This window comes from Chinchilla lanigera, unplaced genomic scaffold, assembly GCF_000276665.1.
Source record: "Chinchilla lanigera isolate Chin_1 unplaced genomic scaffold, ChiLan1.0 scaffold00024, whole genome shotgun sequence".
Classification (NCBI taxonomy): Eukaryota; Metazoa; Chordata; class Mammalia; order Rodentia; family Chinchillidae; genus Chinchilla; species Chinchilla lanigera.
Genome location: NW_004955425.1, coordinates 5,059,088 through 5,072,346, shown reverse-complemented (window position 1 = coordinate 5,072,346; position 13,259 = coordinate 5,059,088). Strand labels below are relative to the sequence as shown.

The window sequence follows — 13,259 nt, the reverse complement described above, 5'->3', positions numbered from 1 at the left end:
CCACCTTCCCTATTTATTTATTTGAAGACAGGGTTTTGTGATCCTCCTCCAGCCTCCTAGAGTGCTGCGGATACAGATGTGTGCCAAGCCTGGTTTTGCCTTCTTTTCCATATATTTTTGTGTGTGGGCTGCTGCTTCCTGAACATTTCATATATTTCTGTATCTCTATTCCAGCCTCTGTTAGAGTATTCTAACCTTTCTGGTTTCTTCCTCTGTCTGTTGATGTCTGACTTACTCTTACTGGTTATTTTCATATTGCCTTGCTTAGTGAATTCTTAGCTCTTTCTCTACAGAATTAATCCTGCCCTTTTTAGCTCTTAAAGTAGCTTCATCTGTTATATAATAGGACCTCTGGCACCATGGGTCTGTGTGTCCATCCATCTTCCCTGATAGACTAGGAATTTCTTGGGCTAGTATTGCTTCCTTGCTTAACATGTTCACCACTGGCCGTAATTTCTATGTCTCACTGCTGGGTGGCTTGAACCACCTGTGGTATATGAATGACTGCCCTGTCGGGCAGTTTTTTTTTGATAAACTTTATTAGTGAAAAGACCAATAAAAATGACTAGATCTGTTGGTATTACCAGTGGTACAAGCCACCTAATGGGAGTTATGCTTGTAGAAACGTGTAAAAGCCTTACATTGTCAGTGCCCCTGCACCAAATGTCCAGTTGTGTTTGAGTAATTTCATGAATGGAGTGCCCATTAATGTGTATGTAACATGCATGTTTATATAATTATGCGTAGTTTTCTTAAGTTATCCAAATCTTTTGCCAACTTAATTAATATTCATAGTGTAAGTATAAATTTGAGCTTAGGCTGGTTAGACCACATCTCAAGGGTCATTGTACTTCTGTGTTTCTAGAAGGAGAAAATAATAACGGAAATTAATATTTTAGGTTAAGTTTGTTAGTGATAATAACTTCATTTAATAAAAATAATTATTGCGGTGTTCAGAAAAATTAGGTCATTTCAATTTGTTTTTCTTTTTTTTTTGGGTTTTTCTCCGGTACCGGGAACCGAACTCACGACCTTGCACTTGCTAGGCAGGCGCTTTTGCCGCTGAGCTAAATCCCCAGCCCCTTGTTTTTCTTTTTGAGACAGAGTCTCACTACATAGTTCAGGCTGGCCTCAAATTCCCTGTGGAGCCCATGCTGGCCTCAAACCTGCCACAATCCTCCTGTGCATCTTCCCGAGTGCTGGGATTACAGGTGTGCACCACCACATCCTGCAGGCCATTACAATTTTTGACCAAAATGTATTTGTAAGGTTTTGGTTGGGAATTTAAATTGCCGCTGCTTTAGGTTTGCTTTTGCTGCTTCTGGTACTTCATTTTTTTTTTTTTTTTCTGTTTCCCATTTCTTATGTACTCTGAGGCAGAGTTAAAAAGTAAAGATTATTCACTTTCAAGAATTGAATTACTTTGCCTTACTTGAGGCCCTGTTGTCTTCTGGGTTTTTCCCTCATTGATGGACATAAGATGGGAAAACAGTTTGATGATTGAAGAGCTGCATTTTAGCTGGGCATGGTGGTATATGCCTGTAATCCCAGCATTCAGGAGGCTGAGGCAGGAGGATCATTGCAAGTTCAAGACCAGCCTGGGCTACAAAGTGAGCCCAAGGACATCGTGAACTGCATAGTGAGACCCTGTCTCAAAAAGAAAAAAAAAACCCCAAAAAACTGCAGTTTTAGGTGAGACTGGTTTCTTATTTGAGAATAATAGGTGACAGGTAATATTCATTATGTTAAAATGATAATCTTAAATTTTTGAAATTAGGGGTGAATGTATATGTTCTTAAAGTAACAAAGTGTTATTTAAGTGTTATGTAGCTTTGTTATTGTAACTTTTGATAGAAATAAGTATTTTAAGAAACTCAATGTAGAAATGAGCTAAGTTGTACAAAATAGTAATATATCATCATGGCACAAAGTAAGTAGACTTGAAAACAATTACAAAGCAAAATTTTAAAAATTTGCTACAGAAATAGTAGAGGTACATTGTAGCAAAAATAGGAAGTATACAACAACCAAAAATATGGAAAAATAGTCCTGCTACATAGGTATCATTACTTTTAGTAACTTAATTTATAATCCTTTTGTCTATGTCTGTATGGCCAAATGTATAATATGTATGTTTGTGGTTCTGTGGGTTAAACTCAGTTTGCACTGAGCTATCCCCTAGCCCTTTTTTTGTTTTTTTGAGACAGGATCTTGCTAAGTTGCCCAGATTGGGTTCAAGCTTGCAATCTTCCTGCCTCAAGTGCTGGGCCTACAGGCGTGCAACACCACATCTGGCAGAAACTTTTTTAACTTTTATGAGTCAAGGGCAGCTATTTACCCAATTCCCCCTCTTAAGAAATGGAATGACTTGTTGAAGAGTGATTAGGCTGTGTGCTACAGACCTTTTGATTTGTCCGGTTCACTTTCTTACGTCATTTAGCTTGGGTTTTTTTTTTTTGGTCTTTCTGAGACAGGGTCTTGCTATGCAGTTCAGCTGGCCTTGAGCTCACTTTGTAGCCCAGGGTAGTCTTGAACTCACAACAATCCTCCTGCCTCAGCCTCCCGAGTGCTGGGATTACAGGCGTGCGCCACCACACCCAGCTAGCTTGTTCTTTTATGAATTTGCTGTACATTAAAATTTTTATGTAAAGGCTTTATGAATTTGCCAAAGATACTTGACTGTCATAGAGGATGCTTTATCTTTTATATTGTACTATTTCAAAAGTTAAACGATTTTTGCTTGACTCTTGGTGATGCTAACTAAGGTTGGTTGCTGAAAGTGTGAAATGACAGTCTTTTCTGCTGTTGTTCCATTCGTCTCTATATATTGGAAAGTATTTTGACCCTATTAGAAAGGTTAGTTCCTCATCAACTTCTTGCCTATTGGCTTAGCAGTGTTTATTTATCTTTGCCTAAATAAGTAATTTCATTAGGACTTGCAAAACATGACTTTTCTTTTTTTTTTTTTATTTTGGGGGGATTTTCTGGTACCGGGAATCGAACTCACGACCTCATGCTTGCCAGGCAGGCACTGTGCTGCTGAGCTAATCCCCCAGCCCCAAAACATGACTTTACTAATTCTATTCTTTCATATTTACCAGTTGTTTCCTATTTAAGTAGAGTTTATGAAGCGAGGCTATGTGGTTGCTGTGGTATGTATTTACTACAGGAAAACCAGGTTAAATACTTGAATACTTTCACCAATTTTCAAAGCGAAGAACTATTCCAGTAGCCACTGAAAAGGTCATAAATAAAAAGGACTTTTGTTAACCTTTTTCTGTTTTGAGTGTCTTTATAGACTTGGACTTTTAATTCAGGCCATTTTATTCTAAGTTTTTGTTTGATGTTCATATAATCATAATCTAGTCATTGAGACTTTATGCTAGCTCCTCTGTCCATTGATAGAACATTAATTTCTATAAGCCTTTCTTGCTCACTGTCACAGAATCTATCCTAGGCTTACCTGTATCTCCCTGCCTCAGATCTGGCTGACATCAACTCTTTCCCTAAAGGAGTTTGGTACCTTTAATGTACTAGAGGCAAAAATTTGAGTTCTAGGTATATTAACTGCTGCTTGAGTGACACTGCTTATAGGCCATTTCAGTGAAAAGATCTAGAAAATACAAATATTTATAAACATGAATTCATACTGATTTTTTAAATTTCTAGATTTTAAAGTATAATCTCATAACCCTGAATCTTAAAAATATTAGCATAGTTTCATGGCTTTTATGTATTGCATAAAAGTTTGAAGATACCAGTAATACTACTAAAGAGAGTAAAATTATCATAAATAGGTTAAAATTACTTTATAGTTTTTGTTCTTAAAATACTTTCTACCAAGAAACACAGAAGTGGAGTGTCTAGCCTTAAAATCAGTGCTTTCTCCTGATCATTGATACTTAATCAGATTTGTTTCTAACTCTCTTCAATGTATGGGATTTAAAATTTTTAGTTGAAAAAAATAAATAAAAAAATAAAAATTTTTAGTTGATTTATGAGAGGCACCGGGAGATGAACCAGCTCTGTTACTGAGCTCCACTCCCAGACTTCATATGAAATTAAAAAAAAAAATTGTCTTTTTTGAAATTATAATGATTCAGAGGTTAAAATTTGGGCTGGGGGTATAGCTCAGTGTTCTTTGTCAGCATGCTTATGGTCCTGGGTTTAATTCCTGCAACCCCAAGTCCTGTCAAACACACATACAAACACACAAAAGAAAAAGGTCAACATTATCCAAAGATATACATAGTAGTCTTGCTTCTACTTGTTACTATTATAGTTTTCCCCTTCCCATTCTGCCTCTTGCCTCACTTGGTCTTGAACTCACTGTGATCCTCCTGCCTCAGCCTACCAAGTAATGGGATTATAGGTACGTGCCACCACACCCAGCTTCTATTCTATGTAAAGCGGCCATTTTTGTTAGCTCATTTATTTTGTAGAGGGGTGTGTGTATGTGTGTGTGTTAGGGTGTTCAATTTCTAGCAAATATATGTGTAAATTTTTTCATTCCTGTACTAAAGACATATTTTTGGTGTACCCTGTTCTGTACAGTTTTTTCTTAAAATATTCATTTTTTTGTTTTCCTTTTACCCCTCCCCCAAATTCTCCTTTCCCTTTGAACAATTACTTCCTATTTCACAATGTTTATTGTATATTTTGGATATTATTTACACTTATAGTTTCTCACATCAGAGAGACAGTGTGATATTTACACGTTTATCTAATTTATTTCACTTAAGAGTATGGTCTCAAGGTCCACCCATTTAACTATAAATCTCTCAAATTTAACTATAAATGTCTCAAAATTATCCTTTATGGCTGAGTAGTACTCCATTGTATTGAAAAAACATCTATTTTATCTGTTCATTGGTTGGTAGGCATTTGGATTGTTTACAAACTGTTGCTATAAACATGGATGTGCATATATCACTGTGGTATGATGCTTTTAATTTTCTTGGCAAGATACCAAGAAGGGGCATAGCTAGGTCAAATAGAACCCCTAGTCCTAATTTTTTGAAGAATCTCTATACTGATTTCCAGTTATTGCGCCAGGCTGTACTCCCACCAACAGTGGAGAAGGGTTTTTACCCCCACATCTCCGCCAGCATTTGTTATTGATTGATTGCTTAATGATAGCCATTCTTTGTGGAGTGAGATAGAATCTCAGCATTGTTTTAATTTGCATCTCTCGAATAATCAGTGATGTTGAACTCATGTATTTATTTGTTGTATGCACTTCTTCTGAGAAGTGTCTATTCATTTCAGATGCTCATTTTTGGATTGGGTCTTTAAATTTGGGGGGAGTCTGATTTTTTTCAATTCCTTAAATGTTCTAGATATTAGTCTTTGTCTGAAGAACCACTGCAAAGAGTGGTTAAGGTTTTTTCCTACTGTATGGGTTGTCTTCACTGTGTTGGTGACTTCTTTTGCTGTGCAAAAGCTTTTTAAAAAGATGAGATCCCAGTAGATTGTTGTTGATTCTTTGAAGTATTTTCCATGTGACCTGGGTTTGGTTCATGAAGACTTTGCCTACACCTATGTCCTTAAGATTTCTATCTATTCTCTCTTCCAGCAGATTTAGTGTTTCTGTTTTAAGATTTAGATCTTTGATCCATTTTGATTTTAGTTTAGTGCATGGTGATATATGTGAGTCTAGTTTTAGTTTTTGCACTACGTATAATGCACAAATAACCCTTTCTTAAATTACAAAAAAAAAGATTTCAATTTTGTAAATTATTTTTGGATTGAAAATAATACTGAGGGGCAGGGATATAGCTCTGTAGGGTTGAGTGTGTACCTAGTATGTGCTAGGCTCTAGGTTTGATACCCAACAGTGTTAAAAAAAACCAGAGAATGTTGACATTGATAATGAGTGTTGTACTGGGTGTGGTGGCATATGCCTGTAATCCTAGCACTTGGGAAGGTAAGGCAGGAGGATTGCCATGAGTTGAGTTCAAGATTAGCCTGTACTACATAGTGAGACCCTGCCTCAAAACCAAACAAAAAAAAAAACTGCAAAGAGAAGAAAGAAAAAGGCAATGAATCAGGTGAAGTTTGAATTGTATTTGGAAGGTAATGGATTGTGAAATAGGTGAGCAGAAACCTTTTGTGTTGGTCTTTACAGGGAGGCCATAGGCAAATTAGCCTTTGGTGGTATGAAATATCTTTGTCAGAAAAATCATGAGATTGGAGAGGACTGATGAGTTTAAGAAAAAATGAGAGCTGGTGTGATGGATGAGAATCACAGAAATGTCAAACTGGGTGTGGTGGCGCACGCCTATAATCTCAGTACTCAGGAGGCTGAGGCAGGGGGATCATTGTGAGTTCGAGGCCAGCCTGGGCTACAAAGTGAGTTCAAGACCAGCCTGAACTGTAGTGAGACCCTGTCTCAAAAAGACCAAAAAAAAAAAAAAAAAAAAAAAAAAAAATCTTGAAATAAGGAAATTACCTTTTACTTTAGGAGCATTTTTAATGTACTGAGAAGAGGGGCTTAAAGTTTTTTTTGCTGTAAAATTGTTTTGAGAGTCTTTTTTGGAATTAATATATTTACCATTACTTCTTAATTATACATGCTAGGTTACAGGTACATATATTGATAATCTTTTATAACTAGCTGTACTGGGGAAAAATTACTTTTTATAGTTAGCTAATGTTTTAAAGTGAGAGCATATTTGCATTGTTGCATATTTCAGATGTTTCCTTAACTTAAATATTTAGATATTTATCCAAACATTATTGCTATGGGATTTCCTGCAGAAAGACTTGAAGGCGTGTACAGGAACAATATTGATGATGTAGTAAGGTAAGAACTCTTTCGATTTTCTATTTCAAATACTGATGCATGTTTATGTTTATATTGTGCTTTTATTTAGAAAATGTTTCTAAAACAGAAAAAGACACATAGTGTGATGTAGACTTTATTTTGTTATGGTAGTGCTCTGTAACTCCTTTTTAATATAGTATACCTAATGGACCTCAGTGGGATATAACTCATTTGATAAGCACTGACTTTGTACATACCCAAATTCTTAGGTGATGTTTTGGATTCCATAAGATACCTCTTATTAGATTAATGCCTAGATCCCAGTACAGTGTGATATTTGTCTTCTTTATTCAGTTACACTTATTATTCACATTGAGGTATGGATGCTTGATACCAGGTACTTTTTGTAGAGCAGTTTTTAGTGGAACATATGTGTACCAAGTACCCGAGAATATTTGGTAGCGTAACTCTAGAACAGAATTATTGGACATACCAACTCTAAATCATTTTTTATAATTTGCATAATTGTGTAAGTGTAATATTCTTTCAGTTCAGAACAGCCTCTGAAGGCCCACTTAAGTATTACATGGAAATTTATGTCTGCTATGCACAGTCTTAATATATCTGGTTTGAGAGCAAAAATATGTATGCCTGAATAAATTAACATTAAATTGTTAGTACCAACTGTAATGACTTCAAAAGTGAAAATTCTGGAATATTTTTATTATTCTCTCATAAGTATCTTTCTTGAGACTTCGAATTTAAATATTTGATGATTATGAGAATTGGATTTTGTAATGGGTAAGAAAATAACGTATAAAGCATTATGTAGATGTGAATCTTTTATAATTGGGTAAGTATATGACTATTTGCATCCTTTTTATGAGTTAACTATAAATTTTTTAAAGTGCTTTTTAGCAACTTTCTTTGAACCACATTATAGTTATATTTTTGCAGTGTTATGTTCAGTTGGATTTTTTAATGTTTATATTATACTTAGAATTAAATTTCAGTATCTGCAAAATGCTCTCCCTCTGCCTGCCTCGTAGTTTCAATTTAAATTGTGGTGGAGTTCTAGAGGTACTGTTTAAGAACTTGAAAAGAGAGGAAGAGATTTGCTTTCTCAAAACAGGACAGGACACAGTAGGAGGATATTTTGTATTGCAGGCTCATGGGAACAGTAACTTAATATAGCTCAGTCAGTGGTAAATCTAAAAAAATGCAGTAGGGCATAGAAAAAAAGAATGAGGAAGGTAAATTTTGAATTAAGAGAGGTGGTAAATCTGAGAGATGAGCAGTACTGTAGAGTCATCAGACATGTATCCCTCTTCTGTGGTGCCAACATATCTGTAGGCCTCTCTGTGGCCTGTATGTAATATTTTACAAGATGCTCTAGTTCACATTACTATAATTATATAGCAAGCCAGGTCACTAAACATAGTTAATGCTGAAAAAGAGTATGATAGACTGGATGTGATAGTGCATGTCTGTAATCCTAGTTCTTGTGGGGCTGATGCAGGAGGATTGCAAGTTCTAACCCAGCCTGGACAATTTAGCAATATAAACCCTATCTCAAAATAAAAACCAAATGTAACCTGGGGATGTAGCTCAGTGCAGAGGCCCTTGGTTTAATCCTCAGTACCACTACCCCCACCTAAAACAACACTGTAAATAGAGGGCAAGTTGTTTGATCACCATAAAGTTATCCTTGTGGGAAATCAGTCCGGCACGCTGAATTTTCTGTTCATCTATTCTGAGTGTGAATAAATCATAGAGGATCATTGCTCATCTTTTAGGTTGCTGGTGAATTTGGTTCTGGACCTGCACAGCTGGCTAGCAGACCTTATATTATAGTAATTTCACCCCCGCCCCACAACTATTGGGGAACTGATTTGGTCCTTCATATTTTGGTTTCATTTCTCCTTTCTTTATCCTCTGAATTAAAGGATTTACACATTCAACTATTTTTTTTTTTTTTATCTTTTTGAGATAGGGTCTTGCTATGCAGTTCAGGCTGGCCTTGAGCTTACCTTGAGTCCAGGTTGGTCTCAAACTTGGAACCATCCTCCTGTCTCAGCCTCCTGAGTGCTGGGATTACAGGCGTGCGCCACCACGCCCGGCCTTACACATTCAATTTGTAACAGCCAATGCTTAAATTTATTTTGTTTAGCTTTACTCTATCTAGTTTGTTTCATTTAGCCTTATGTTTTTTTTGGATCTATTTTTTCTAGAAATAGTTTTATGGTTTAGATTATTAATTTAGTGAGTGGTCCTTATACCTAACTGACCTTGCCTCCTGTTATAGTAATATTAATAGCATGTCAACATGAAGAGTTAACAGCTGAATATGATAACTGTGTTGTCCTTGTTTTATTTTATTTTATTTTTTTGTCACTGGTAGTGGTGGATAAATGACAATAAGGTATTGATAGCTTTTATTGCTCGGTTTTCTCACCCTTTTTTAAGGAAAAAGATGAACAGTGACTAGGAAGGAAGGTATAGTTTTTCCTATAAAGTGAAATAAAAACAAACAATTTCTAAGTAATTTGCCTGTTAGGGTTGACTTTTTCAAGGGAGTTGTTGTGTCTGATTGACTGATTTCCTACTTTTTTTTTTTTTTTTTCCTTTTTGAGACAGGGTTTCACTATGCAGCTCACGCTGGCCTTGAACTCACTTTGTAGCCCAGGTGGGCCTTGAACTCACAGTGATCCTCCTGCCTCAGCCTCCCTAGTGCTGGGATTACAGGCGAGCGCCACCATGCCAGGCCTGATTTCCTATGTTTGATTGACTGATTTCCTTAACTGGTTCACATACATTGAGGACATTAGTAATCATTAATGATTCCTTTTTTGTTTCAGAGGGGACAGTGTCTCTCTACAAATACTTGGTTTTTATATACCTTTGCTTTTTACTAACAAAATCATTTTAAGTTGGACTTTTCTTTGCCTTCTATAAATTGGGGTGGCAAAAGATAATTAAAAATATCCTTTTTCTCTAATGCCATGTTTTTTCTGTGATTTTTTTCCCCCCCTTCGAACAGGAAATATTGTGGAAACTTCAGCTTTTGTTATACTATCTTATTGCTTTGAGTAAAATAAACTTAAATTGCAAATATCTTAATGCTTAAATTATTTGACAGTATTTGACTGGTATAGGGGCAATGTGAAATTTTGTATTTGAGGTACACAATAAAGATAAAGAATCAATATAAAAAATAAAAAGGGGAAAAGTGAATCAAGTTGCAATTTTTACTATCTTAACTGTAAATATTTTGCTTAGTAAGCAGTCAGAACTTACATAGCAGGATATGGAAGGGAAGTAAAAAAGCTAACTCTTCCAAAATTGTTTTTTCTTCTTAACCACTATCATTTTTCCTGGTTATTTCTTGCCACTGAGTTTTTTGCCCCAACCTGGGTGAAAACCTGGGCAAAAAATGAAGAATTATTTTTTGATATGTGTGTTAATCTTGTCCCTGAGGCTAATATTGAAGTTACCTAATTTATATTATCTGGTATAAATAAACCTGAACAGTATTTAACAGATTGGTGCTTCCTGTGTTTAAGAGGTGTAGTTGAGAACTGTCTTGTCCCTCATAAATCAGAAAAATGTAGGTTTAATAGAGGTGAAGTGAGTTTCTTATTTCACAACCTTTACCATGTCGTGATGCATTATAAATCTTGCAAGTGAAATTCTAGTAGACTTTTTCCCCTTTCCCTCCATCTCCTCTTTCTTTTCTTTGTGGTACATTAAACGTCTGTCTAAACAGTGTTTCATAAGGTATAATTTGGGGAATGTTGAAAATGAGAACACATGCATATGAAAATATTTTCTTTCTAGAATCTAATAGAGTTCAGAAGCAAACTTCAGCCTCATTATTTAGCATCTGTGTTAATTTAGCATCATGATGTTAACTTCTTTCAAAAACCATCTGTAAAATAGGGATTTACTGTAGAGATTTAATAAGATGGTACGTGTAAACTGCTTATACAATGGTTACTCATGTAAGTAATATGTAAATCAATGCCCAAAATGTTACCTCCTGTTAAAATACCAAAAATGGGTTGGTGCTCATAATATAAATGTTGTCCAGTACCACAGCTGTTAATGTAGTGAACCTGAAAGTTGAGTCCAGGTCACCTAAATTCCAACTTTTTTTTTTATAACTATATTATCTTGTTGTGTTAGCTACTTTTCGCATTGCTGAGATCAAATCAACACCCACAGTTAAAAGGGGCAAAGTTTATTTAGCTCACAGTTTGTAGTTTTCAGTTCATAATCAACTGGCTCCAAGGCAGGGTGGCTTGGCAGAGGAGTGTCACAAAGGAGAACAGTTCATGGCAGGCAGGAGACAGCAAAAGCAAGCAAGGAAGAGACAAGACTAGCCTCTTTCTGTCCTTTATATTGTTTCCAGTCTACTGGGATTAGGGTGGTGCCAAAACAGTCAGTGACTGGTTCAGTAATCACACACCCTTAATCCCAGCATCATGCACTCTAGATTCAGCTACCTGTGAAAAAGCCTCACCTGTGACTGCATGAGGTTTTGGGTGGACATCTACACCCAAAGTATAACATTTGTATATCACAGGACAGAAACTAGAGACTGGCAAATCTAGCCCACTGATCTCCTTTGTTTGGTTTAATTCATTGTTTGGTCCACATGCCATTTAAAATTGAAACTTGTTACATTTGTCTGTCTGTCTGTCTACCTACCTACCTACCTACCTACCTACCCATGTTTTTTGGGATAGGGTCTTGTCATGTATCTCAGGCTGGCCTTGAACTCACTGTGTTTGCTGAGACTAAATCAGTACCCACAAGTTAAAGGGAAAAAGGTTTATCTAGTTCACAGTTTGTAGAGGCTTTAGTCTATAGTTGGCTGCTCACAGTTTGTAGATGTTTCAGTCCTTAATTGGCTGGCTCAGGCTGGCCTTGAACTTACAGTGAGCCTCCTGCTTCAGGCTCCTGAGTGCTGGGATTATAGGTGTGAGTCATTGTGTCCAGTCCTTGCTTATTTTTAAAATCAAGAAACCTCATGTTAAAAGTTGTATTTCTTTTTTTTTGGTACTGGGAATCAAACTCAGGACGTTGCACTTGCCAAGCAGGCGCTTGTGCTGCTGAACTATATTCCTGGCCCTAAAAGTATTCTGGCTTCCTTTTAAAAGTTGAAGGGTTTGGATTCACATCCCAATGTAACAAAAATCAGATGGAGTTGTGTAATTCCTTATTTGTCTGTCATTGAACAGATTACTGTATTAGATGCTATTTCTTGTCTTCTATTCAGCTTTCTTTTGATTCTATGTAAATGTGTAGTTCAGTAATTAAATCTCTGTAAGTTTTTGCTTTATTAGTGCATGTATAGCTTGCTTTAGATACTCAGTATTATAGAATGTTGTATATGAGTTGTGTCATTTAAAATGTACTACAGGATCACTGTAGAAATCTACTCTGCAATTACAGGGCTCATAAAGAGAGAATAAAGGGGAGGAGATTGTCAAAGAAATAATATTAGAACATTTTTTAAGTGATTTAAATCTCCAGGTTGAAAGTGCCTACATAGTGCCAAGGAAGATAAAAAAAAGCAAACCCCCTAAAAACAACAAAAAAGCCCATAGAAGACATACTATTTTGAGGATTTTTTTTTCTTTTTTTAGAATACTAGGAATTAGAGAATACTGTAAAATACACTTTAGAAGGGATTAGGAATATGCATGGCATCTAACTTGTTCGTAGTAAAATTAAAAATTAATTGGTACAATTCTGCTTCAAACGTCTTGCCTTCAGTTTAGAATTCTATATCCAGCCCTGGCATCAATTATGGGGAAAAATCCTTGGACTGAAAAAGTGTATTTATGAAAAACATTTCTTAGGGGATGGATTACTCTTAGATGTGCTGCAACAGAATAAGAGAATAATCCAAGAAAGAAAAAAAAAAACAAAAAAACAAACAGCCTTGCTAGGATTTGTTACTTATTGTTTGATTTCTTGATGAAAGCCATTCTTTCTTGAGTGACTGGAATCTCACTGGTGTTTTCATTTGCGTTTCTTGAATGATCAGTGATGTTGAGCAATTTTTCATATATTTATTTGCTATTTCTTCATCTGGGAAATGTCTTTTCATTTCAGTTGCTCGTTTTTAGATTGGGTCTTCAAGTTGGGAGGGAGGGTCTGATTTTTTTTTTTTTCTTTTTAGTTCTTTACATATTCTAGGTATTAGTGCTTTGTCTGAGGAGTGCCTGGTAAATTTTTTCCCATTCTGAACGTTGTCTCTTCATTCTGTTAGTGATTTCTTTTGCTGTGTAAAAGCTTTTTAATTTGATTTGATCCCAGTTGTTGGTTTTTTGTAATGTGTGATTAGGGTTTTGTTCGTAAAGTCTTCCTATACCTGTATGTTTAAGAATTACCTATTTTATATTCAGGTAGGTTTTTGTTTTAATATTTAGATCTTTGTTTCATAATTTCAGTTTTATGGCTCTAGGTTCAGTTTTTAGCATGT

General features: G+C 35.7%; 1 protein-coding gene across 1 annotated transcript in view; it reads left to right on the top strand.

Annotated features, from left to right (window-relative positions):
- Window positions 1-13,259, top strand: part of Pten (phosphatase and tensin homolog) — a gene marked incomplete at its 5' end in the record, with an annotated part of 84,019 nt that overhangs the window by 19,483 nt on the left and 51,277 nt on the right. The window contains one exon of the mRNA XM_013514767.1: window positions 6,721-6,805. Within this exon, the coding sequence (XP_013370221.1) occupies window positions 6,721-6,805 (85 nt within the window). The remainder of the gene's footprint in view (window positions 1-6,720; window positions 6,806-13,259) is intronic.